The 27397-nt window shown below is 39.5% G+C and overlaps 2 protein-coding genes across 12 annotated transcripts in view; both read right to left on the bottom strand.

Annotated features, from left to right (window-relative positions):
- E2F5 (E2F transcription factor 5) overlaps positions 1-16175 on the bottom strand; it is a 28483-nt gene extending 12308 nt beyond the window's left edge. For all 8 annotated transcript variants that reach the window (XM_031441406.2, XM_064480907.1, XM_064480909.1 and 5 more), the window contains exon 1: positions 15897-16175. In XM_031441406.2, the coding sequence (XP_031297266.2) occupies positions 15897-16142 (246 nt within the window). In that variant the 5' untranslated portion in view covers positions 16143-16175. The remainder of the gene's footprint in view (positions 1-15896) is intronic.
- Positions 16176-23585: 7410 nt separating this feature from the next.
- Positions 23586-27397, bottom strand: part of LRRCC1 (leucine rich repeat and coiled-coil centrosomal protein 1) — a 29969-nt gene continuing 26157 nt past the window's right edge. For all 4 annotated transcript variants that reach the window (XM_031441408.2, XM_064480905.1, XM_031441409.2 and 1 more), the window contains 2 exons: positions 26207-26342; positions 23586-24297 (listed from right to left, as the gene is read on the bottom strand). In XM_031441408.2, coding sequence (XP_031297268.2) covers positions 24175-24297; positions 26207-26342 — 259 coding nt within the window. In that variant the 3' untranslated portion in view covers positions 23586-24174. The remainder of the gene's footprint in view (positions 24298-26206; positions 26343-27397) is intronic.

The following is a 27397-nucleotide window of genomic DNA, read 5'->3' as shown; positions in this document are numbered from 1 at the left end:
TGAGATTCAGGATCAAGTGTGACGGTCGGGCCAGCAGCAGCTCCTGAGAAAGGAATCAAAAGCACCTGGAGTGAGGAAGTCTGCAGGAGGAACGGGTTTGGGGCACTGGAAATCAGGAACTCAACTTTGGACATTTTGACATCCAAGGGGAGAAATCAAGAAGACCACTGGATCTGTGGGTATGCGGGCTGGGAGAGAGGTCCAAGCTGGAGACAGAAATTAGGTAGCCATCAGTAAATAAGACATTTTAGGACACAGCATGGAACTCATTGGATTCACCTAGGAGGTGAGCATAGAAAGAGAAAATTCCAATGGCTGACCCTGGGGTACGCCAGTGTTTAAGGTCTGGAGAATGAGGGGCAACCTGCCACTGAAGTTAAGAGACGTAGAAAGAGTGGGCTCTGGGAAGCCAAGGGCAGAGTGTGAGAAAAAGCGACCATGTTAAGTACTGCTGTCAGGGAGAACTGATTCACCAAGACCTGAGCTGTAGATTTGTCTTTGGAAGGATCATGGGTGACCTTGGACAGCGCTGTTCAGGCAGAGGAGCAACCTTAATGGAGAGATTCCAAGACCGAGTGGAAGGAAAGCTGGAGTAGGCAGCTCTTTCGGAGAATTCTGCTGCAAAGAGGAACACAGACATGCAGCAGTAGCTACAGGGAATTGTGGGGTCTCTCCAGGAAGTTTTTTTTTTTTTTTCCCTTCTTCGTTTCTTTTTTCTTTGAAAGATGAGGCTATTTCAACATGTGAGTCTGCTGTTAGGAATGACTGGGTAAGGGGGAAGGGGGAGAATTCATGCCGCAGGAGAGAGAAGAGCCAACCACTAAAGAAACAGCTAGAGGTCCAAGAGGGGCTGTGAATCAGACAAGCTGAAGATTGGCCTTGAATAATAAAAGGGCATATTAATGATTGAAGCTCAGCGGGCAGTGGTATAGCTCAGTGGTAAAGCATGTGCTTATTAGCAGGCATGGGATCCTGGGTTCAACCCCCGGTACCTTCATTTAAAAACAAAATTTTTTTAATAAATAAATAAGCCTAATTACCTCCTCCTACCTCCCTCTCCAAAATAATTAAAGCTCAGCAGAGTGCCCAGTGCAGGTGTAGGCATGATAGTAGATAAGTAAGGGGAGAAGTTAGATACTTCCTCCTGGTTGCTTTTTATTTTCTTATCAGTGGAGGGGGTAGAGGCGGTTAGCAGCTGAGAAAAGAGGAGAAAGTGGGAACTCCTCATCCAGGAGAGACAGAGAGCAAGTCGTGTAGAAGGAATGCTGGACCCCACCACTGGTCCAGCTGAAGCTGTGAATTTCAAGTGAAAGCCGTCAGCCTCACTGTGCACTTTCCTGCAGCCCTGCAGATCGGCCTGGGTGCTGACAAGGGGCAGGCGCAGAACACATGTACATCCTCCTCCCGGGCTGGCACTGTAGCTGTCGAATACATGCACATGTGTAGGCATCCAGTTTACTTTAAAAGGTTACATTTAAACAAACTTATGGTTACCGACGGGAAAGGAGGTGGGAAGGGATAAACTGAGAGTTTGAGGTTTGCAAATATTAACTACTACACATAAAATAGATTTTAAAAACACACAAGTTTCTTCTGTATAGCACAGGAAATATACTAAGTATCTTATAGTAACCTATAATGAAAAAGAATATGAGAAGGTATGTATGTTATGTATACATATAACTGAAACGTTATGCTGTATACCAGAAATTGACACATTGTAACTGACTATACTTCAATTAAAAAAAAAAGTTACATTTACTATTATAGGACCTGACCTACACAGCCATCTGGGAAGCATCTAATTTCTCAGGAAAATCAAATAAACATAACTCTCTGAAAGACATAGATCTCCTCTATAAATAGTAAACCCTTTTCTGAAAAATATGTCATCAACGGTGCACAAAATGTGATGTCTAGAGGTAGAACAAAATTAAAGCCTGTGATGATTTTAAGAGGTGAGCAAGACAGGCAAAAAACCAGGAGAGCTGAGAGAGCAGATCAAAGTGCTAAAAAAGGGCTTTAAGAACGTTCTGGCCCCACCCCTCCACTTTAACAAACGAGTCCACTAAAACCCAGCGTTAACTCTGAGAGGGAGAGAGATTACGCGGTGGCTTTATTTGGGTTAGGATTAGCTGTGGCTCATTTGCTCAAGGGTGTTCTTCCGATGCTGCATTCAAAAGGGCTGACGTAAACACTGTAACTATGGAAACATCCTGTCTTTCAGGTTCTCCAGCTGGGAAGCAGGTCCTCTACTCTCTTCCAGGACCACAGCTGTCAACATGTGCACTCAATGTCTTAGCTACTGCGCTTCAGAGACTAACATTACAGCGAGAGGGCCAGATCCAAAAAACAAAACAAAACAAAAACAATCAAAACTGTGCAACAGAAACACTACAAAACATCAATTAGTTATATATACAGGCACAAGTGATGAGATGCTGAAAATAACGCAGAGAGACCCTAAGTGATGCACCAAGATTGCCTCTAAAATACTTCAGTGAGAATTTTTATAAAACTGAGTGAACTCATTTTCAACTGTGCTTCACAGTATACTGACATTGATTTATCTCATGATAAGATAACTAGCTAATTTCAGACACTATTAAAGATAATTAATACGGAGAATGTTTGATTTCAACCCACAGTTAAGAACCACTTATAATCCAGTAATGGGTTAATTGTGTAACAGGATCTTTCACAGATGTTGCCTAATTTAATGCTCACAGTTGCTTTGTAAAGTAGGCATCATTCTCCCTGTTTTATAGGTAACAGACTCAGAAAGCTAATGAATAATCAGGTGGAATCTGGCATTAATTACATATTCATGAAATAAATTTGTGGCAAAACATTTTCCAGTGGGCTTCTATAATCTTAAAAGACTTTAAATATATGTGGTGAATAGTCAAAAGTTCTCAAGCTATATTACTCCCCTGAAAAGCAATTCGAATACCACCAGTCTGCAGGTGGTTTCATCCAGAGTGTATTATATGGCCTGAAAAAGCAGAAAGGTCTTCATTTTCACTTATTTATTTATTCAAAAATAATAAGCATTAATAAAGAAAATGTAAACATATCTAAGGCTTCAGGATTACAGCTAACACCTAGCAGAATGAGGTTAAAAAAATGAAATAGTCCCATAAAGTAGAGATAAAGTGTTATAAGAGACTGAAAAAAGAGAGATTACTGAAGGTAGGGGCAAAAAGCAGAGTTCCTGATGGAGGCTGCTGTGTGCTTTCAGTGGGTCTGTTGGAGACATTAAATCAGTAAGGAAATTAAATCCCACCGAACAAATAATTTACCTTAGAGGTACAAGGACTCCCTCCAGAAGGAGCACTAAGCATACAAATGTTTTCATTCCCAATCAGCAACCTTCTCCCCAAAGAACTCTCCTAAAAAAAAATCTGCAGTGTTTTCACTACCCCAAACTGCCACTACATTCGAAATTTTAGATGTATAAGATTTAAATTTGTTTTAATTTTTTAAAATGTTATTAAACTCTACATAAGCTTTAAAAAAAAAAAAAAAACTAACTTCATTTTTACTCTTACTCAAGCCACCAAAGATTTCCCAAGAGAAATGTGATGAAGTATCTATCGAAGCAGAGAAAGCCTGCTGAAACTCTCAAAACCATTCAATGCAAGCTCTAGAGATTGTTTGCCTAAATCCTTAACTGCAGGCTTTGGAATTCTCTTCTCCTAAGTGTTAAGTTTTTAGAACAGGAGCAAAATTGAGCATGCATCTGCTATTCTACCACTGGGATCTGTATCTGCACATTTCCCATCATCCTGATGGTGGTCCGGCACAGAAGTTAGGTACATGGGCTAGCATGTAAGAGAACTGTTATGTAACAGATACTGTTGTTGTGAAGATTAAATGAATATATTTTAAACACTCAGAAGAGTGCCCGGCACATCATAAGTATGACAATCATTACTAACCATTATAACTATTATTGATCCAATTTCTTCCCTAAAGGAGTAAGAAAACATTCTCTGAAAGGTGTATCATGGAACATAACAGAGAACCCCTACTTATCTGGTGTAACTCACTAACGTTAACACTTCAGAACACAGTCAAGCACAATGAAGTAGGAAAAGGGACTTCTGAAAAGTAAAACTAGATAAAAGAAGGTGTATTTTACTACTTCAAGAGTTCGCCCCATTTGGATCCTATTTACTCCTCTTTCATATGATTCCTAACAATGGGGCTATTTAATTTCAACGTCCACAAGAGAATTGGATGCACCGTCTGGGACACTGGGGAGGTACCTCCGCAGCCATCAGGGGACAGAGTAGAAATTACAGAAACGATAAAAAAAACTCATAAAGCAGGCACAGCTGAGGCCATTGGACACAGCAGTGATCCAATATACTTAGAAAGGCTTTGAGGTTATCACCTCCAAAGAACACAAAAAATAATACTCATCATGACGATCTTGAGTTACCAAAAGAGTAAAACCAAGCCCGATGTTTTCCATTTAAGAAGATAAAGACAGGTGCGATGTATTTGGGAAATATCTCAAATCCAAATGGTTTGATGTTCTTTTATAAGAAATAATGTTATTAACAGGCATAAACCCTTTGCTAATCAGAAAACTCCGCTATGGACAAAAGTCTCATTATCTAAAAGATAAACAACGGTTTCAGAATACTTACACTCGTCATATTCCAGAAGGATATACTAGTCAGACACGGATTTTAAAATAAATCTAAAACATCGCCAAGGGGTTCCAGTAAATGTGAAACAGGACTGAGTAAAACTCACTTTTCATGTTTGCTTCCTTCATAACTGTAACCAGCAACCTGTTCTGAAAACTGATTAAATCCCCCGAAATAACTGGGGCATCTCTGTCTCAAACACACACACACTCATGCACATGTTATCTATACCCAAGTGTCAAAAATTTCCTTCACCGGGAGCTTCTAAAAAAGCCAAGAAGGAATAAAAATGAAACGATAAAGATGTGACTATCTCAATAATTAAAACTCGTATAAAAGAAAACATGAGGACCATGAACTCAAACATGGACAAAAGATAAATTTCACACCAAAAAACTGAACATTCTTGAGAAGGTTTTCAAACTTTTAATGAGTTAATGAAAGAATAATAAAGAAATGAAAACTCAAATAACAAAAGCATACGTTCGTTTATTACATTAAGATTGGTGCCTGAATATTTAGAAGCGCCCCAAATTGGGAGCAGCAGGGGGATGGATAAGCAAAGTGCAGTATGTCCACAGGATGAAATGCCGAGCAGGGGCAGAAAAGAATGAACTACTGGTACAGGTACAACGCGCGTGAATCTCCAAAACCTCATGCTGAGTGAAGACAGCTAACCCCAGAGTATGTACTGTGTGAGCGCAAACACACAAAGCTCTAGAAAAGCTCCTTTAAGTTCATGGAGAAGAAAACAGAGCCACGGTGGTTGCTTGGGAGTCAGGGAGGCTGGGGATTGGCTGGGAGAAGGCAAAAGGGAGCTGTCTGGGCTGATGGAAGTGCTCTGCATCTTGTGGTGGGGGTTACAGGGACAAGCATTTGTCAAAACTCACTGAACTACGCACTTAAATGGGAGCCCTTAATGTGTGTAAATTACACTTTTTGTATGTAACAACTTCATATATAAAGTTTATATAGAAACAGCTTTCTAAAACTGACTAAAAAAATAAAGATACCATTATTTATCACCTTTCAAATTTGTAGAGCATGAAAACATCAGAATCCCCAACTTTGATTCATCTTCTCTCCATCATTTATCTAACAAACACTTGGAAACAGCACTACTATGTGCCAGGCACTGTTTAAAGGTAAAGGCGCACGTTAGCAACTCCTATCCTAATAACCATACGAGGCAGATACTATTATTGGTCACCATTTTTACAAAAGGGCAAAGTGCAGCTCGGTAACTTGCCCAAGGCCACTGAACACAGATGTAAACCCAGGGTGCACACTTTTGACCACTACTCTACGCTACTTTTGATGTGGCGAGGTGGCTGGTAATAAATTAGCATCACCTTTTTGTAAAGCAATTTGGTAACATCCATTAAAGGCTTTAAATGTTTATAATCCTTTGAGTAATTCTTTGGCACAGATTATTAAGAGCAGAAATCATTCAAAATGTCTAAATGCCAAAAATGTTGCCTTGGACCTCTGGTGCTGAACCCAATGGATACTACAAAACCTTGCTGTATCCTCTGCAGCCCTTGACGGTGGTTCCCTCCTTCCTAACACTGTTCCCTGGCCGCAGTGCCACAGGCTGGTCCTCCTGAGTCTCAGGCTGCTCCTTCTCAGTCTCCTCCTCCTCTGCTGCTCCTGAACTATGAGTGTTTGTTTGCCAGAGTTCCATCCTTACCCCTCTTTCTAATCGGAACCTTCTCCCTTACGTACTTCGTAAACCAATCATTTCCAAATCGGTAGCCCTGCTCTTTTTTTTAGGCTCCAGATTCATAATTCCCACAGGAATATGTGTTCAAGGGTGGCCTACAGGTATCTCAGATACACCCAGAACCGAGCTCACCTTGCCTACAGATCCTTTTCCTCTTTTTTACAACTTCTAAGTGAAGGTCACCACCATCCATCCAGTTGACCAGGCCACTGACTTGGCAGTCACCCATGCCTCCTCCCACAGCCTCAGCACCCAAGTTCTGTCACCTCTGCAGTGTAACATCACTGATCTCTCCCCTTATTTACACTTCACTGCCTCCACCTCGTTCAGGCCTGTGACCTTGCCCACAACACAGTCATTCTCCTAATCCAAGTCATCGGATTTATAGCTTCTCCAATGCACCATTTCTTTCTCTGGCCTCTTGGCTCTAGCACTTGCTGCCTTGCTGGGAAGGCCTTTTCACCTAATTCAGATCTGATCACATCCATTCTGTTTGTTGAAAGTTTACAGTGGACTGGCTGGATCACTACTGATGACCCCAAAGACAGTCCCTGGCCCCACAGAGCCCTTGGTCTAGAGGGAAATGCAGAAATAATCCCATAGTTTGATAAGGGGTATTAAGGAAAAGAAGAGGTTCCTGAGAAAGAATAAACGGGAACCAATTTTAGCCACTTTAGATTAAGGGGAAGAGTTAGGAAATGCATCTTTATCAGTTTTCTATTACCGCTGTCAAAAATTATCACAAAATCAGTGACTTGAAACAACTCAAATTTATTACCTTACAGTTATGTAAATCAGAAGTGAAAATCAGTCTCACTGAGCTAGAGCCAAGGGAAGGGTGCGTTCCTTCCGGATGCTCCAGGGAAGACTCTGGCTCCAGCTTCCAGAGTCGGCAGCATCCCTTGGCTGGTGGCTCCCTTCCTCCAGCAGCGGTCTGGCTGAGTCCTTCTCACGCTGCCATCGCTCTGGTTCCCTCTCTCCCGCTTCCTTCCTCCACTTTTAAAGACCCTTGTAACTACCAGTGCGCTCAGCTACATAACCCAGAAAAATCTCCCCATCTTAACATGGGCTGATTAGCAACTTGAACCTTCACTCCCCTTCGTCACATAACTGAACATAGTCCTGGGTCCTGGGAATTAGCCCTCGGGGATTTTTCAGGAGCCATCTTCTACCCTCCACAGCAGCTGGGACGAAGAAGTGTGTAAACTGAGACTGGAGGGTTTAGAGAAATGAGCAGCCAAGTGAGTGAGTGAGTTGAGTGTGTGTGTGTGTGTGTGTGTGTGTGTGTGTGTGAGAGAAAATGTGCTCTAGGCAGAGGGAAAGGCCTTTGCAGCAGCCCTAAGGAGGAAAGGAGAGGGCAGGGGAGGGTGCTGGAAGGCCCGCAGGACTGGAGCCATGGAAGGGGTGCAGGGGCGAGTGCACTAGAATGAGCAGAGGGGGAAGGATGCCCAGGTGAAGCAGGGTCCTGCAGGCACGGGATGTTCTTCTAAGCAGAGTTGCACCATGACTTTAAATTCTTAAATTTTACATATATCAATGTCAACTACTTTTTGAGTCCCTCAGCCCCCAGCTCATCTCTCACCTGCTCCCTGAAGCCTTCAATGGCTCTCACATCACGTCCCCAGGGCTCAGCAAGTGCCCCCACATCCCGAGTCCAAGTCCCATGCTTCGCTCTGCCCCACAAGCCCCACAAGCTGTAAGCTACTAAAGGGCGGGGCTACGACACACCCTGGGTAACTTCTATTTGCTGAATGAGATGGAAAAAACCCCTTGAAACAACTTATATACAATAGTTAATTCTGGGTAATATAGATGTAAGTGGAGGCCGTCACAATTTAGTTTATAATTTGGGAAAATAAAAGGTTGATCTCAGCTATAAAAAGGCGTAACAAATTGGGGAAATGTTGAAAATTGACAATAGTGGCTCTCTTGCAGTGGAGGCATACTGGGTAACTTTAATTCTGGACTACATTAATCTTTTTCTAAGTTTTGTATTAGTTGTATGTTACTTCAGTAAATATGCTTTAAGTTTAATAAGATAAATCAGAAAAAAAAATCCTCTCTTTGACAAACATTAAGTTTAAGACATAAAGGAAGACCCATGGAGGAATAATTGGGGAAAGTCAAAATCATTAAAAAAAATTTTATAAGAAATGCTTACCATGCTAATTTCTTATTTCTAATAAATTTTTTCTTTTATAAGAAATACTTACCATAGCATACTTACTATATGGAAGAAATGGCATAACATGATACATACACATCCAGACAAATGTATACGTGATCCACACTGAGAGGAACTCTTACTTAAACATTGACTCTCATGATTCATCCGTGGATTATAATCTCATTCTTATAAGATCAGTTTACACCACTGAGTGCACTTGACGTTAAGGTAGGCTTTATCTGGAAATTAGTACTTTCACTCCCGATTTTTCTCTTTCCCTTTGTCTGGGGTATCTTAATTTAAAACTTTTGAGTTCTTTTCTGTTGGTGGTTTACTGGTAGACATGAGATGCTTGAGGTTTTTTCATCTAAACAACCTTATTCAAAAGAAAAAGGAGTCAAATACATGCACATACTGGAGAAACTAACAGGTTGCAATGATTACTCGTTTGATGTTTTCTGTGTATTATGCTCTCATGGTTTTTTTTTTCTGGATTTTTTAAGCTCTGTGTGTGTGCTTTTTTTTCCCGTTAAGTGAGATAGCAACTCAGTGTATTTCTAGTCAGTTAAGTTACCTTTAAAGCCTCAATAACATATTCATCAGAACAAATGAAGATTCAACTATAGTTGCCCTGATCTTGCTCTTTTTAAAAATTAAATCCGAAATTTAAGAGCCTTTAATTTTCCTATCCCCCATAAGTAGAATAAAACGGAATTTTACTGTAAAAGTGGATTTTAATTTATTCCATTATAGAAATAACTCTCAAAGCTGACTCACTTGCAGGAGAAATGAGGTCCCTTACTTAGTAATGCAAGATTTAAAAGCTGTTAACAAGCTACATCTCAGCCATGAGCAGAGACCATCCCAGAGCACATCAAAGGGGAACTTCTTCCCTCCCTAACCTCTAACATTTTCTCAAGAGTAGCTCTCCTCAATCTTACTGAGCTCCCAAAGGGTCAGCTTTGTTGGACATGAACACCTTCTACCCCCAGAACCGTTCTTTTTGATTCGTGAATGGTTAAGATTGAAAAAGGAGGGCAGGAGAGTTCATCCCACAGTTCTCAGAAGTAGGTATCAAAATCTCCTGGAGCATCTGTTCACCTTCCCTGTCCTACAGGACCCTCCCTCCCAGGTCTGACATTAGAATCCGTATTTTTCTACAGATCCAGATGCTGCGGCATCTGACCTTTGGTCTACACACTGAGAAGTACTGTTAGATAGAAAGGAAATGGGCCATGACCAAGACACGCTGCTGGTAAGCGGCAGAATGAAGACCTAGAACTCATTAGCACTGTCTCAGCTATACGCCCATTTATCCTATCCCAGAACTCATAAACGACATGGCTGGCTGGCTTCTTTTCTTGTTCTCTTCTGTTATTCTCTAGAAAAACCTGTTCTTTACATTATAACCAAAACTTCGGAAGTAGGGACACTTTGCTTAGCACAGCATCAATTCTGACACCAGACTATCTGGGTTCTTAGCTCCTTTACCGTGGATATTAGCTGTAACCAATTAACCTCATTAAGCCTCAACTTCCTAATCTGCAAAATGGAGCTATAATATCTCCCTTACAGTTCTCTTACAAGGATGGAATGCCCTAATGCAAGCAAAGCATCTGGCCAATCACTTAGTAATAGCTAGTAGTAATCATTTTTATTAGTGTCTTCAACCTTCAGTCTCCTGAGAATTGTCTTTTTCCATTTAGCCAAGCATCTTGCATTTAATAGATGGTTATTAGTTAGACCCTGGAATTGATATATCCAGGGAAGCTTTATATATGCATTTTTAATAGTTTATTTTTTAGAGTAGCTTGAGGTTCATGGGAAAATTGAGCAAAAATACAGAGATTTCCCATATGCCCCCTGCCCCCACCCATGCATAGCCTCCTCCACTATCAACATCCCCCACCAGAGTGGCACCTTCACTACAAGTGATGAACCTACAGTGACATATCAAAATGTACATATGTACATTTTGTACATATATGTACAACATAGGTGTTGTACATCCTATAGGTTTTAATGAATGTATTATGGCATGTACCCACTATTTCAGTATCGTATGAAATTGTTTCACTGCCCTAAACATCCTCTGGGTTCCACCTGTTCATCTCTCCCACTCCCCAAACCCTGGCAACCACTGATCTTTCACTATCTCTATAGTTTTGCCTTTTCCAGAATGTTACATCGTAGGAATTACATAGTGTGTAGCCTTTCCAGATTGGCTTCTCTCACTTAGCAATATGCATTTAAGGTTCCTCCACCTTTTCATGGTGACAACTCATTTTTCAGTGCTGAATAGTATTCCATTCTCTGGACGTACCACAGCTTATTTATTCATTCACCCACTGAAGAACATCTTGGTTGCTTCTAAGTTTTGGCAGTTATGAATAAAGGTGCTATGAACATCCGTGTGCAGGTTTTTGTGTGAACGTAAGTTTTCAAATCATTTGGGTAAATATCAACTAGGGTGATAGCTGGATGGTATAGTAAAAGTATGCTCAGTTTTTTAAGAAACTGCTATAATGTTCTGCATCCCCCCAGCAGTGAACGAGAGTTCCTGATGCTCCATGCTCGAGTCAGCACTTGGTGGCGTCAGTATTTTGGATTTTTGCCATTGTATTAGGTATGTAACAGAACTGTTGCAAGATTTTTTTCCCTATTTTTTTAACCTCAGTAAATTACACAATACATAAAATTTCCAACTTAGCCATTTTTATGTGTACAATTCAGTGGTTTTACGTACATACACACTGTCGTGCAATCGATCTCCAGGACTCTTCTCATCTTGCAAAACTGAAACTCCGTACCCACAGTATTAGTTTGCTTGGGCTGCCATAACAAAAGTACCACAGACTGGGTGGTTCAAACAACAGAAATTTATTTTCTCAAAGTTTTGTTGGCTTGAAGTCCAAGATCAAGGTGTTGGTGAGTTTGATTTCTTCTGAAGCCTCTCTCCTTGGCTTGCAGATGGTCTCCGTCTCGCTGTGTCCTCACACGGGCTTTTCTCTGTGTGTAGGCATCCCTGGTGTCTGTGGGTCCAAATTTCCTCTTCTAACAAGGACACCAGCCAGAGTGGTTTAGTGCTCACCCATCCTAACGGCCTTGTTTTACATAACCTGAGTCACCTCTTTGAAGTCCCTATCTCCAAACACAGTCACACTGAGGTTCTGGGGGCTACCATGTGGATTTTGAGGGAACACAATTCAGCCCATAACGCGCACGAAGCCACAGCTTCCCAGCGTCCCCTCCCCCAGCAACCCCTGTTCTACTGTCTGTCTCTACGAACTTGACCGCTCTGGTTACTTCATGTAAGTGGAATCATACAGCATTTGTCTTTCAGGTACTAGCTTAAGGTATTCAGGGTTCATCTATGCATGTACCAGAATTTCCTTTCTTTTTGAGGCTGAATAATCTTCCATTATATGTACAGGCCACATTTTGCATATCCACTCATTGGTTGATGGACCCTTTGGGTTGTATCCACATTTCAGCTATTGTAGTTAACGCTGCTATGAACCTGGGTGTACAAGTATCTGTTCAAGACCCTGCTTTCAATTCTCTGGGGCTATATACTCAGAAGTGAAACTGCCCCGAGAAGTTTTAAGCACGCACTAAAGTTCTGGTCGTCCTACCCAGATCTCGCTCCTTAGGGTAAGTCTTACTTTTAGCTGCAATATCAAATCTTTGCTCAGTGTCACAAACTAAGGCTTTAGATTAAAATATTTATCTCTTCCAGGGTTTGTATTAATCAGCTAAACATAAATGGGTATAATCTCAGGGATCTGTGAGATTAGAAACACCATAAATATTTTATCATATTAATCCAGGTATCATTCAGGTGATTTATAACTGAAACAATTATAAAAAAGTGAGATAAGCAATCTTGACCATACTTTGAAAAGTTTAAGGTGGCATTAAAGTGGCAAATAAAATAGAGAAACTCAGTTATAAATTAATAGGAATTTTCAAAACAATGTCTAGGCATCAAAGTGGCAAGTAAAACAGAGAAACTCAGTTATAAATTAACAGGAATTTTCAAAACAATGTCTAGACAGTCATAACTGTCCTAACCTCTTAGAATTGTTAGTTTCGGAAAAACAGAACCCTAGTATAATTTGTGATAAAATATGGAATTTGCCATCGATGTCCTCATTTTCAGTGCAGGGGCTCAATACTCTCTCTTCCAGCATGAGTAGAGGTACAAAAATTATCTTTACAAGAAAGATTCCATGCCCTCACACAGATGAAAAGCTTAAATAAGAAGTTAAATTTTTTAGGAATACTGAAAGGCACTAAAGCACAGAGAATAAGAAAAAAAATGGTCTAGTCTCAAGTCACAGCTCTGTTACTTTCTACAGTGTGACACTGGACAAGATACTTGACCTATCAATTTTCTCATCTCTCAAACAGGGAATGATAACCCCAAATTTCCACTGTTAGGAGGATAAAATTAGTTAACAGAATGTAAAATAGATGTAAAATCAGTTAATAGATGTAAGCTCTCAACAAACGTTGGCTGTTAACAGCACAAGCTGGCAGACCCCATCACTAGAAAGGACCGTGACATAACCTGTCATCTTCCTGGAATAAAGAGATAGTAACTCCCCCACTCCTGCTACTGTAAATGATATTGTAATGTAAACTATACAGTGGGGGTGTAGGAGGAAGATACTGAATAAGTTTCTCAAATCTCTTTCAAGATGTTTCTATTTCCTCCTGTTAAATTACACTAAAGCAGCTTTATTAGAAGTTGTTTGCTTTGTTAAGCTATGTCCTCAATTAGTAAAATTACCAAGAAGAAATTCGTCACTAAGATACAACATCACGTTCTTACTCTCCAGTAGAATGTGTCATAAGTTAGAAAAGAAACAGCATCTATGTAGTTTGGATATTTTATGGATATCTAAGATACTTGGATGTGAAGGTTGGTATAATGTTTTATATTCACGATAGTCACAAAAATGACATTTCATTAACTGCTTCTTAAAAAAGGTCAAGTGTATACCTCAAAAGTACTGATAACTTAGGCTGAAATACACCACCCCCAAGTAAGAATCTAAGAAAAACTGTGATTTTTTAAATAATTTCAAATTAGAGGAACTTTATAATTGTCAGTATTTGTTTCCATCCTCAACATATTCTGTCAAAAAAGTCTGAATGATCTTTTACTATGGTGCACAATAAGAAACGTCATTGGATTATATAAACTGTAAATTCTCATATAGGACTGCTATTTCATAATATAAAACAATAAACTCTTAAGAATAGCCGATAAAAAAAGAAAAGAAACACCACTGGAAAGATTCCAATATAAGATTTTTACAACATAAGATTTTACACAGATATAAATAAATACATGTAAATAAATAAAATATATATTCATATACATGTGAAAAACCGTTCTCTATGAGTAAAAAGTCATTAATACAATGAGACCTAATATTACTGCAAAAACCTTTGAATTTTTAGTAAAGTTCCAGGATGAATGAGACAATGTTGTTATGAAATATTAAACTCCACTTGCCATTCACCGCCTCTGGGACTCCTAGAGTGCAAAATCTGGCCACAGATGAAACAGGAGAAAGACAAAAGAATTTAGGGGAAACCCAGGGCAAAGTTCCATTATATTTCAAAGCCAAGTTTCAGGAGAAGCCCCCACAGCCAGCCCTTGGAGTTCAGTTTTATCTGGAAAACCCCGAACTTCCCTGAGTCCTTTAGAAGTCACAGGTACAAATGAACTTGTAGATTCCGAACAGCAGTTTGCAAGCTATGTTTTGTAGCATCCCTGGCTTTCACTGAGGACCTCATGACTTTAAACAGAATCCATTTTAGTTAATAACATTTTAACTACTACATATGCATACGCCATAAAGCACTTTTAGGAAGAGGGAGGTATAAAAAAAAAAAAAAAAAGATCTGTGGGGGAAAAAGAACAAGAATTTCCAAAGGTGTGGGAAAATTCCAGGAATAACACTTCTAAAAGAGATAGTAGAAACTACTTCTCCAAATGCAAAATATGTGCATCTTGTCTCATTTGGATAAAACAGAACAAGTCAGATAAATTCAACGATCACTTACTGAACAACCTACCACACCAGGGGAAAGGAGAGAGCATTCGAAGACATACCTCGCCTCCTGGGTTACACCCAGAGGATGGCCCCTGGCAGAGAACATCAAGTTGGCTTCTGTGAGCCTTGGGTCAGGGAGTACCAGAAGATGCTCTCCTGCTTTGCTTACTCTAAGCATAGCCTCCAGCCTGCAGTCACTCTCAAGCTGGCTAAGGGAGTCCCGGCACTCCCCTAGGTGCCGTCACCAAGCCTCAGTGTAAGCCCAGATTTAGGGGTAACGCCTAGGAGCGGTCCGCAGTGACTACTAACTCGCCAGCAATTTTTGCTTGTTTTTAAAGCTTTAGTCCCTAAACTTGGTGTGCTGGCTTAATTTTAATTCAAGTGATCGCGTTCTCTTGTTCCTCAGCGCGGTGGAATCGTTCCAAATCCTGCCTCGAACGGTTAAGTGATACTGTTTAACCGAACAGCTTTTGATGCGTGTTGTTGTTTGAAAATTCTGAACTGCAGTAAAAGACACGGCCTCATAAAATAGGAGAGAGTTTACCGAGCACTTCCATCTCTGGGTGAAAGTTACAAAACATCTCTCGTGATGACAAATCTCACTTTTAGAAATCTGTATCAGGTACCAAATTAAGTTACAAATCAAATATCCCTCTTAATTATTCAGGATGATGAAAAGAAGCGCATATAGAAGAGGGATTTTGTTTTTCTTTTAACTATTATTATTTTAAGCGGGTGGGCTGTGAAGAGTTCACTTTTTTCACTTGTTTCATCCGGAAGAGGTGGCAAAACCGGGTTTTGTTTGTTTGTTTACTTTCAACAACGGAAACGCAGAATCGCCTACTAAAAGCACCAATTCCCAACGGCAAACTCAATCCTGAGGTGGTCTCCGGGCAGAGGGCCCGGATACCCTCTGCGTCTCTGCCACAGGTGGACTCAGGGCAGGCAGCAAGGATTCGGTCGCCCTCGGGTCCCCGCGCCCGAGACAGAAGCCACGCGGGCGCGCTCGAGCTCCTGGGCTCTTTGTCGAGAGCCCCGCGCCGCGCAGGGCCCCATTGGTTACGCGGCGGGTCGGGGCCAGCCTGGTCCCTCGGCCCTCCCCCATCCCGGCGCCCCGAGCCTGGGCGCCCGCCACGTGGCCCCTGCGCTCGGGTGGCCCAGTCCCCGCGGGGCGCGTCCGCACAGCGCCGCCCGACCCACGCGGCGAGGGGGTGGGCTTCCCGGGGCAGGCCGCGAGCTCGGAAGTCCGCCCCCTCCCCGCCTCCCGCGCTCACCGCTTTGAGATCCAGGACGCCGTCCTTGGCCTCCTGCAGCAGCGACACGAACTTGGTGGTGAGCAGCCCCAGGCTCTTCTCGTGCCTGCTGCTGCCGCCCCCGCCGCCCCCGAGCGGCTGCGGCGGCGGGGGCGGCGGCGGCGGGGGCTGCGCCTGGGACGGCGGCGGCTGCGGCCGCTGGCCCTGTCCCTGCCCCTGCCCCTGCGGCGCCGGCTGCCCGGAGCTCGCGGGCTCCGCCGCCGCCATCGCGTCCCCGCGCCCGGCCACCTGCCGGGTCGGCTCCGCAGCGGCCGCTGCCGCTGCCGCTGCCGCCGCCGGGCCGACCGAAGGCGGGACGAAGGGGCGCGGGCTCCCGCAAACAGGTGCGCCGAGCCCACTGGCCTCGGGGCCGCTCGGCGCGCCCGGCCTCCGCCCCCTCCCCGAGCCCGGGGACGCGACAAGGGAGCCCACGACCGAGGGGAGGGGGAGTGGAAGCCAGGAGAAGGGGCGGCGAGGGGTGGGGACCCGAGTTTAAATGGCAGGAAGTGACGCCGCCACCCACCGTTGCTTGGAAACGCATTTTTCTGTAGGAAGGAGGGGCGAGCGGGGAGGAGGGGCGAGCGGGGAGGGGGGGCGCGTGGGTGGGTGGAGTTCACGCTCGTCCCCAGGCTGCACTCGAGCTGCTCCCCAGGATCGGCGACCTCCCGCAACGACGCCGCGAGCAGAAAAGGACTTCCCCGGGGCAGGAGGACACCGTGCCTGGTGGCCGTGGATGTCTGAGCTGCTGGGTTTGAGGAGCGCACGAGCGCAGCCTCCGGTCTCTTCCCGCCATTGGGCGGTTTCTGCTGCCTGCGCTTTTGCAGCTTTGGCGTCCTTTGCAAATCTATCAGTGACTCGGGCCAAGTGCAAGCTTTTATTCCAAAGTTTTTGTTTTGTTTTGTTTTTTAGATTCAGAATACAGAAAAGCAGAATCATGGACATTAAAGGTAGAGGTACTGAGTGTAGAGAGAGAGGTCGTGAATTGCCCAAGGAAGCGCCGCTAGAACCCAGATTTCCAGCAATTAGAAGTGTTCTTAATACTGTATTGGAACCAAATTAAATTGTATTATTTAGATTAGGCACTCACAGGTTCTTGTGCTTCGTGACACCCCAAACTGTTGATGGGAAATGAGGTCACATACAGATCTGAGTAAAAGAAAGTTTTTCCTCATTCCATTACGAACTCTTGAGAGTGAGGACTAAAATTGAACTGAGAGTGTGTCACACACAACACTTTGAATATAGTAGATGTTCAGTAAATATTAGGTGAACGAAAATTCCGTATGACTAATAAATCGAGAAAGTTCCATGCAAGAAAGATTTTGCTTAATTTTAAATAACAATAGCAAAAAAGTCACTGGAATGGAGTGAGACAGCATTAGCTAGTAAAACTGGACACAGCATTTATAATAAAATACTTGTTTCCAGTTCATAGGCACAGAGCTTTATTAATAACCAGATAGGATTTATTTTAGTCAAAAAACTCTATAAGCAAAAACTTGGAATTAAACATCTTCAGTAAAACATGAAAAATTCAATAAAACCACTCAAAGTTATCTGAAAATGGTTTTTGCTGTGTGATTTAGCATTAACAAAATCATCATTTTGCAAAGTAACTTAATTGATTAATTAATAAAAGTAATGAACACAATAGTGTTTCTTAAGTGGGTTTTAGTTTTAATTTGAAGAGGTAACCTTCTGTTACAGATGTAGGGACGGGGATTGATAAAAATAAAATTGTTCTTTCTAAAAACTTTTTTAAAATGTGTGTCTTAGCTTGGGCTGCCATAACAAAAATACCATAAGCAGGGTGCCTTAAACAACGGAAATTTATTTTCTCACAGTTCTGGAGGCTGGAAGTTCAAGGTCAGGGAGTCGGCATAGTCAGGTTCTGGTGAGGGCTCTCTTCCTGGCTTGCAGACAGCCACCGTCTCTCTGTGTCCTCACATGGCAGAGACAGAGCAAGCAAGTTCTCTGGTGTCTCTTCTTATAAGGACATTAATTCCATCATGAGGGTCCCCACTCTCGTGACCTCATCTTAACCTGTACCTCCCAAAAGCTCCCTCTTCAGATACCACCACACTGGGGGTTATGGTTTTAACATGAATTTGGGGGAGACAATTTATTCCATTGTGTTACCTAAATTCAGGTCAGGCTGCTCGCTGTTTGAAAGCCAATATTCAAGAGAAAAATGTTGGTAGAAGGAAAATTTGCTGTATTCTGAAGGCCGGCAACCAGGGGAGAAGGCAGACTTAAGTTCAAAGGCCAATTCCCCACTGCCAATCAGTGGGAAAGAGCTTTTAAGGGAGAGTTTCAGAGGCGTGGTGGCAGAGAGAGGGGCCTACATGCAGAGATGCATAGTCAGCTCTGACAACGATCTTGAAATTAGTCATGAAGTGGTCTGATTAGCATCATCTTGATTGTTTTAAATACAGTTCGCCTTCAGTTCCCTGGTCGATTTGTTCCCATTTCCTTGAGACCAGTTCTCGGATTTGCAGCAGGTTGTGTCATGGTTACAGTCTGGCCATCGTGTAGTTAACTTCTTCCACATGGTGGGGGTGTCAGGATCTACAAAACAGCTCAACACATATGGCTCAGAATATTATATTATCTTTTACCTCCTTAGGTAAAAGTATTCCTAGTTATTTTATTCTATTTGATATGATTGTAAATAGGAAAGTATACAGTTCAGTGATTTTTAATATATTCATTGCCACCCAAAGAAACTCAACATATGTTTATTTCTCCATAATCCACTAGCAACTGGTGAGCACGAATCAATCTACTTTCTGCCTCTATGCATTTCTTTTATTGTGGACATTTCAAATAAATGGAATCATACAATATGTGGTCTATAACGACTGGTTTCTTTCACTTAGCATAATATTTCCAAGGTTCATCCCTGTTGTATCCTGTATCATCACTATTTCATTTCTTTTTTATTGCCAATCAATATTCTATTGGGTAAAAATACCTCATTTTATTTATCTATTCATCACTTGATGGACATTTGGGTTATTTCTACCATTTAGCTGTTTTGAAAAATACTGTGATGAACACTGTATACAGGTTACTATGTGGACCAAGTTTTTATTTCTCCTGGGTATATAACTAGGAATGGAGTTCTTGGGTCATACAGTAATTCTGTTTAACCTTTGAGGAACTGTCAGGCTGTCTTCCAGAGTGGCTGCACCATTTGACATTCACACCAGCGTGTATGAGAATTCCAGGTACTCCATGTTATTCCCCCAACTTGGATCGTTTTTCTGGTTATAGTCCTGGGTGAGAAGTATTATCTCATTGTGGTTATGATTTGCATTTCTCTAATGATGAATGATTTTGAGCATCTTTTCAAGTACTTATTGGCCATTTGTATATCTTTTTTGGATAAATGTCTATTTATACTCTTTACCCAGGATTTTTTTCCCCATGAGTTTTAATATTTTTAAAAAATTGTTATTTTTAATTGTAATAAAATACATGTAACATAAAATTTACCATTTTAATTATATACATTTCAGTGGTACCAAGTATATTCACAGTGTTGTGAAACTATCACCACCATGCAGCTTGACAAGTCTTTCCATCTTGTAAAACTGAAACTCTCTACCCGTTAAACAATAACTCCCTGGGTGAAGGGTACATATAGCTCAGTGGTAGAGTGTGTGCTTAGCATGCGTGAGGTCCTGGTTCAAACCCTAATACCTTCGTATAAATGAATAAATAAACACCTAATCACTTTCCCTTCCCCCCAAAATAAATAATTAAAAAAAATTTAAAAAGTGAAAAACAAACAAACCAGTAACTCCCCATCTGCCCTTCCCTGAGCACTTGGTAACCATCTGTCTATAAATTTGACTATTTTTAGTACATTGTATAAGTGGACTCATACAGTACTTGTCTTTTTGTGCCTAGCTTGTTTCACCTAGCATAATGTCCTTCAGGGTCATCTACATTGTAGCATGTGTCAGAATTTCCATCCCCTATAGCTGATTAATCATCCAGCATCCACGTATATACATGCACCATATTTTGTTTATCCATTCATCTGTAAATAGACAGTGGATTGCATCCAACTTTGGCTAATAATGCTGCTGACATACATATATCTATGTGACAACTTGCTTTCCATTCTTTTGGGTATAAACCCAGAAGTGGGATTGCTGGATCTTATAATTCTATTTTAATTTTTTTAGTAACTACCATATTGTTTTCCACAGTTGCTGTATCATTTCATATTCCTCCATTGAATGGTATTGGCACACTTGTCAAAAATCATTTGACCTTATGTGTGAGGGTTTATTTCAAGGTTCTCTTTTCAGTTCCATGAATCTATATGTCCACCTGTATGCCAGTACCAGACAGTTTTGATTACTGTAGATTTCTAGTAAGTTTTGAAGTGAGGAAGTGTGAGCTTTCTAATTTTTTTCATTTTCAAGATTACTTTGGCTAGTCTAGGTACCTTGAATTTCTATATGAATTTTAGAATCATTTTAATTTCTGCAAATGAGATAGCTGGGATTTTGGTAGGGATTGCATTTAATATGGAGATGAATTTGGGGGAGAACTAGCACCTTAACAATGTTTTCTTCCAATCCATGAGTATGAAGTCTTTTTGATTTTTTTCAACAATGTTTTCTAGTTTTCAGAGTGTCAGATTTGCATTTTTGTTCAATTTATACCTAAAAATTTAATTTTTGATTCTATTGCCAATGAAATTTTTTCTTTTCATTTTAAACCACTTTATTAAGGTATGATCGACATGTAGAATCTGCACATATTTAATGTATACAACTGGATGAGTGAGGATAAGTATATACTCATGAAACTATCACTGTCATTAAGGCCATAAATATATTCATCAACTCGCAGTTTCCTCCCACCCCTATTATTACTACTATTATTTCCTTGCTTTCATTCCTGATTTTAGTAATTTGAGTAATTTTTCCCTTAGTCAAGCTCAAGGTTTGTCAACTTTATTGATTTTTCTAAGTTGAAAGTTTAGGTACGTTGTGTATATTCTTCTTCTATTCTCTCATTAAATTCTGCTGTAATTTTTATTTCCTCCATTCTGTCTGCTTTGGCTTTAGTTTGCTCCTCTTTCCCCAGTATCTTATAGATGGAAGGTTAGGATATTAATTTCAGATATTCCTTTTTTCCTAATGTAGTTGTTTGCAGGTAGAAATTTCCCTCTACCAGTTGCTTTAGTTCCATCTCATAAGTTTTGTTTTATTTTTTATTTCCATTCACCTCAAATAACTTTTCTAATTTCCCTTGTGGTTTCTTCTTTGAACCAGTCATTATATGGGAGTGTGTTGTTTAATTTCCACATAATTGTCAAACTTCCAAATTTGTTATTCCTTCTTAATTTCACTTCACTGTGGTCAGTCAGAGAGCATACTTTGTATGCTTTCAACAATCCTAAATCCACTAGGGCTTGCTTTGGGGCCTTGCATCTGATCTGTCCTGCAGAATGTTCTATGCATACCTGGAAAGAATGTTGAGATTCTGCTGTTGTTGAAAGTGTCCTATAGATAGGTGTCCACCACTCCTTGCTGGCTTACACTGTTGTTGAAATGTATTTCTTTGTTAATCTTCTGCCTCATTGTTCTATCCATTATTGAAAGCAGAGTATTGAATTCTCTATTATGGTTTAATAACCTTTTTCTCCCTTCAAGTCTGTTTTGCTTCATGCATTTTGGGAACATGTTGTAGGTACATCCATGTTAATAATTATATTTCTGACAATTGTACTGACATTTTATCATTATACAATCTTTTCCTCTAGTCCAATTTTTGTAATAGTCTATTTTGTCTGATAGTAGTATAGCCACTCCAGCTTTCTCATGGTTGCTATTTATGTATATCTTTTTCCATCCTTTTACTTTCAACCTATTTGCATATTTGAATTGAAAGTGTCTCTTGTAGGCAACATATAGTTGGCTCTTGTTTTCTTATCTGTTCTTGCCTTTTGATTGGATCATTGAATCCAGTCACACTTAATGTAATTATCGCTATAGTTGAATTACACCTGATAGCCTTATTTATTTCTGCCATTAAACCTGGTTTCCTCCATCATGTCTTTTATTGCTTTTAAAAATTGCTTTATACTTTATTGGTTTGCTTCTTCTTTCTGCTCCTTTTCTTTTTGTATTGCACAAATATTTCCTAGTGTAACATTTCAATTCCCTTAACCAATTTTGTTTTTTGTTATCTATTTTGAAGTTATTTCTTTAGTGGCTTCACAAGGGCTTTTCATAGACACCTTATCAGAATATACAACAGATTTATACTAACTCAATTTCAATGACATAAAAATGTTTCTCCTATATAGCTCTAGTCCCTCTTTTTTTGTACTGTTATACATGTTATAAATGCAACTGTTTTTATAGTTATTATTTTATACAACTTAGTCTAAGAAGTAGAAAAAAGCAAATATATAGTTTGTTATATTTTCATATTTACCATTTCTTGTTTCTATTTGTTTTTATGATTTCAAGTTACTGTCCTGTTATTTCCTTGTTTAAAAACAGCATTGCTTCCACTCTCCTTTATGCTGATGTTGAGAAATGTTATTGTTATGTTTAATTCCCAATAATACAATTATATACACATTATTTTATATATTTCCTTTTGTAATCAGTTAAGGGATGAAAGGAAAATACACCTTTATATTCCTTTTGTATAATTACTTTTACCAGTTTTTTTTAATGTGTATTCTAATTACTCTCTAGGCTCACTTTCTGAAAGGATCTGAAGCCTTAAGAATTTCCTTCAGCATTTGTTGTTAAGGTGGACTTGGTAGCAACACATTTTCTCAGATGTTATCTGGTAATGACTATTTTTGGCTTCATGTTTGACAGATAGTTTTGCTCAATGTAAGATTCTTGACTGATTTTTTTTTTTTTTGAGCACTTTGAATGTAAATCCACTGCTTCTAATCTCCTTTATTTTGCACTTATTTTGAAGGCTAATTTTGTTGGATGTAGAACTCTTGACATACAGTTCCTTTTCTTCCTGTGCCTCAAATATGCCCTTCAGTGCCTCCTGGCCTTCATTGCTTCTGATGAAAAGTCAACTGTTAACTATATTGTTCCTTTATATGAGATAAACCATATTTTCTTGCTGCTTTCAAGAGTTTCCCAACAGTTTGACTATACAGTGTCTAGGTGTGGGTTCCTTTGTGTTTTTCCTGGGTTTTACTGAAGGTCTTGAATCTGTAGGTTAATCTTTTTTGGTGGATTCAGGAAGTCTTCAGCTATTATTTTCCCCAGTGTTTCTCATGTCCTCCCCTCCCCCACATGCCCCCACTACGTACGCTGAAATGCATGATGTCCCACAGATTTCAGTACAAATCTTGTCTATAAGGAAACGGGTCCTCTCTTTACATTTTTTTCTGCTTCCATTTAATTTTTAAAACTTAGTTCACTAGCTATTAGTTAAAAATGTAGTATTATATTCTCTTTCTTTTAGAAATAGTGGAGAATAGTATTTAGACCTTTGTTCTGCATACACAGAACATAAGAGGTGACAAAAGTGAAACTAATAAATGAATTGATATGAAATGAAACTGTTTCCAGTTGCAAAATAATAATTCTCTTCATACAGTGATTAAAAAGGAAAATGACAGAATGAGGGTGGAACAGCAGTGTTCCTCTTGAACAGACAATGTTTATAAAACCTTAAATGTATTCTTTAATGAAAGAGTCAGATGCATTATTTAAAAAGGGGTCATTTTGAGTGATGTGGAGATGCATACATATGCGTTCGTAAAAACACCACATCTTACACAGATTTAAAATATTTTTTGGCTACACTTATGAGCACTTTAAAAGAATGGAGCTAAATCAACTAAAGGACAAGCAATAAATATAATCAGTTCATCAACACAGTAAAGTAACAACAATATTAAGATACTTCCCCTCATATAGTCAAAATACTAATCTTAATTTTCACTTACATATTAGTAGGCAAATGTGTAATTACCAAACAATGTATAGCACAGAAACAAGAAAAAGTGTTTTAAGTCTAGTTATTTTGATAGGTTTTTCTAATACACATAATTATCAACAATTTATTATAAAAAGACCCTACATATACAATTAATAAATACTTGATCAAAAGTCTTTTAAAATATAATCAAAATGAAATGTGTAGAAAGAGACATTTCAAAGTCATAGCAGTTACTACTGTTACAATATTTAATCATTTTTACAATAGGTCTGCTGGTCCATTTCAATTAAATTTGTTCTCAGAACCATCACATTTCTTGCTGAATTTGATTTAGAGCAAAAGCAAGTTGCTTAATTTTTTCTTCCATTGCTTTTTTGTTCTTGCATGTTTCTTGCAGAAGTTCACGCATTTCTTCTTCAACCCGATGAACCTAAATCAACATATACATTTTACAACATTTAGATTTCTTTATGAAAATATATTATAAAAATGCATTTGTGAAAGAAAAAAGCAAAAAATTTATTCTTACACATTTTGTAATTTGTGATGCTCATTTAAAGCAATGAGGTTAGTAAAATGTTAACTTGTTCAAATGCTAATAGGGAAAATAATGTTTATACTGTAAACAAAGTACCTGCATATATGTTGTCTGTTTCTCACAGGGTCTCGTGATAAACACATGGTAATATATTTTAACTCTATTTTATAGCCTAGAAAATTTGTTCAGCGTTGTGCAGCTTCTCGGTAGCACACTTGGATGAAAGCCAGTCTTCTGATCAAATCTTTTCACTGTCCTATCTGCTTATGAATGTTGAATCAAGAATTTAACTTAAACACCAGTTCTTTGCAAACTTTCAAAACTGAAATAACCTCCCTTCCCAAAGAAACTCGAATTTAGCTCCCATTGCATTTGTAAAACTGCTGCTTGGTGGTTATAAATGACCACCTTTTTGAGACATCACTTTATGATTTACTGTTAACCTACATTCTCTTAGGATTCTCTGTATTTGATACTATTAATTTCTGCTTGAAACTCTCTCTCCCACGATACTACATGGCAGTACTGCCAGCATGACCGTCCCTTTGTGTTTACTTCTCTCTTCTTTATCTCTAACACAGTTTTCCTTTTTTTTTCCCTTAGAAACTAACAGTTCTGCTAATTTAAATGATCACGTGTGTGATGCCTTACAAGCTTTTTCATGATTATCAAAGCTTTGGTGCCATTTCTGTCACAGACACATCCCTTTGATATTTCACTGTACTGGCACGATGTCCAAAAATCATACACAGTATTTTCCTTTCAGCTAAAGGCCCAATGTTATACTTTATTTAGTAATACCTAACGTACTCTTGTTAAACATGCAGTAGATTTTATTTTATTTATTTTATTTTTTATTTTAGTAGATTTTAAATAAAACATCTGAAACATCTGTCGACTTGAAATGAAATAAAGAACTAATTTTGAACAAGTTATACTTCCTTATTCATTGTGATTATTTCCAAAGACCTCATTCCCTTCCTGGTCACACGGACTCCTGACAGAAATGCCACTTAATCACACGACCTTGAAGTGTTACTTTCCTTTTCCGCTGCTGAACTCTTTTCTTCTCCAACTGGAAGTCGCTGATTTCTGACTCTCCAGTATTAAAGATACCTGTTTCTTATTACCACTTCAAAATCAGGGAAAAATGGAAATTCATAACTGTCGCCTCTGTGTCCTCACCTAGTGGATCTCAACAGAGGGGTCACATCGGAGTCACCTGCTGAGGTTTAAAAATACCTGGGTCTTATCCCAGACTAAGTGAACAGAAGTCTGAGGGGGAAATTCATGCCTGTGTATTATTAAAAAGCTCCACAGGTAATTCTGATGCTTGCCTCTGATTTGGTATCACCCTAAACCCATTCCTTTGTCAAAATGGTACTAAAATGAAAAATACTTGATAGGTTTGAACCCTAGTAATAATAAAACATACCTTTAGAGCTTGTGCAAGATGGTGATGGACTGTATTTAATAAATTCACTTTCTCATCCTGCCTATGTGTAGCTAAAGGGGCTTCCAGCTGAAACGGATTAGGGATACAGCAATCGTGATCCAGATTCACGGAGCAGGTACACGTCAGGATCAAACTTACAATCTTGGTCCATTACAATTATATTCTACAAGTAATCTAAATATTACCAACATTTTGGCCCGGCTTCATGACTGTATTGGTAATATTCTTCATATCTATCTGGTCATTAAATCATGCTGCCTTTTCTCTTTTTAACTGTCAAAGATCCAACTTACTTAGCTATAACAATTTAATACAGATTATCAAAGTGAATTTTACCTACAGTACCTTTGAATTTGCAGAATCAATACATTTCTGCTTTTCACTTGCCAGCTGTATGATTTCAGCTTGATGGGCTTCAACAATTGCATCGACTTGTTTTTTAAAGACATGATCCATATTGTGAAGCTTTTCCACCGCATCCCTTAAAAACAAAGCAAAGCCCAAATATCTATCTGTGTGCGTAAAAGTTAGAATGTTTTGTCCTCCTCGATGGCAGATCTTACATTTGTAGTTTAACGGGAGCATAACTCCATGAAATAGCAAAGGGGCATCTTGGGTAACTAAAGATACAAGCCGTTCATCATCCAACAGAATCTGTCAGTAACAGAATAGAACAGGGTAACATCAATGGAAGTTTGTTACACTTTTAGCCTCTGAAGGTCGGAGCGCATGGTTCTCGTTTATTTTGAGTCTAAGGATGTGGCTTATAAACAAGCACCTTCACAGCTGCTACCATCAACCTTTTTTCCCCACATATTAACAGTGTGATAATTTGGTAAGGTTGTAGGTTTCAAGTTTATAAACATGTATGTCTGACTTCCATATGTTAATGCTTAACAGATAAAACCCTATGTTAATAAACAAATTATAAACAGTATTCACAAAATTTTTGTGCTAAAAGTTGCTCAGAGGCAAAATACCCATTCCTTTATATTAAATATGAATAATTTTATTAAAAATATTAAATCCATAATGAACAAATTCCCTGGTTTTGGCACAGCCCATTGCAACAGTGGACTGAATATCAGGACCATGAATCAAAAGCCCATCTTTTATTCCCAGTTGCAACACTTGGTGGCCACGTGACTCCTGTGATAAATGTCTGTTTGCCCTAAAACAGGATAATCCTGCCTGTTTGGCCAACCCGCAGAATTATTGCTGGGTTCAAAATAAGATGTAAGAAAAAAGTCAATTTATACTTTGTAAAAAGCTATGCAAATAAAATGTTTTTATGAATAATAATTTACCTATTTTATTAAAATTTCATTAAATTAAAAATCATATATACCAATCTTAGTCACAGAGGCTTTAATGTATAAAATCAGGCCTCTTACTGTTTTGCTATTAATGGCATGATAAATGATGCAATGCAAAAGATTCTAGAATTGTTAGGCTTTATGATTGTTACTAACTTTAGGAGTTGCTAATTTTGTGAAATGACTGTGTCTTTAGGGTCTAAAGGACTCCAAATTGCAC

Source organism: Camelus dromedarius, chromosome 30 (genome assembly GCF_036321535.1).
Source record: "Camelus dromedarius isolate mCamDro1 chromosome 30, mCamDro1.pat, whole genome shotgun sequence".
Lineage (NCBI taxonomy): Eukaryota > Metazoa > Chordata > Mammalia > Artiodactyla > Camelidae > Camelus > Camelus dromedarius.
This window is presented reverse-complemented; position numbering and strand designations above follow the sequence as displayed.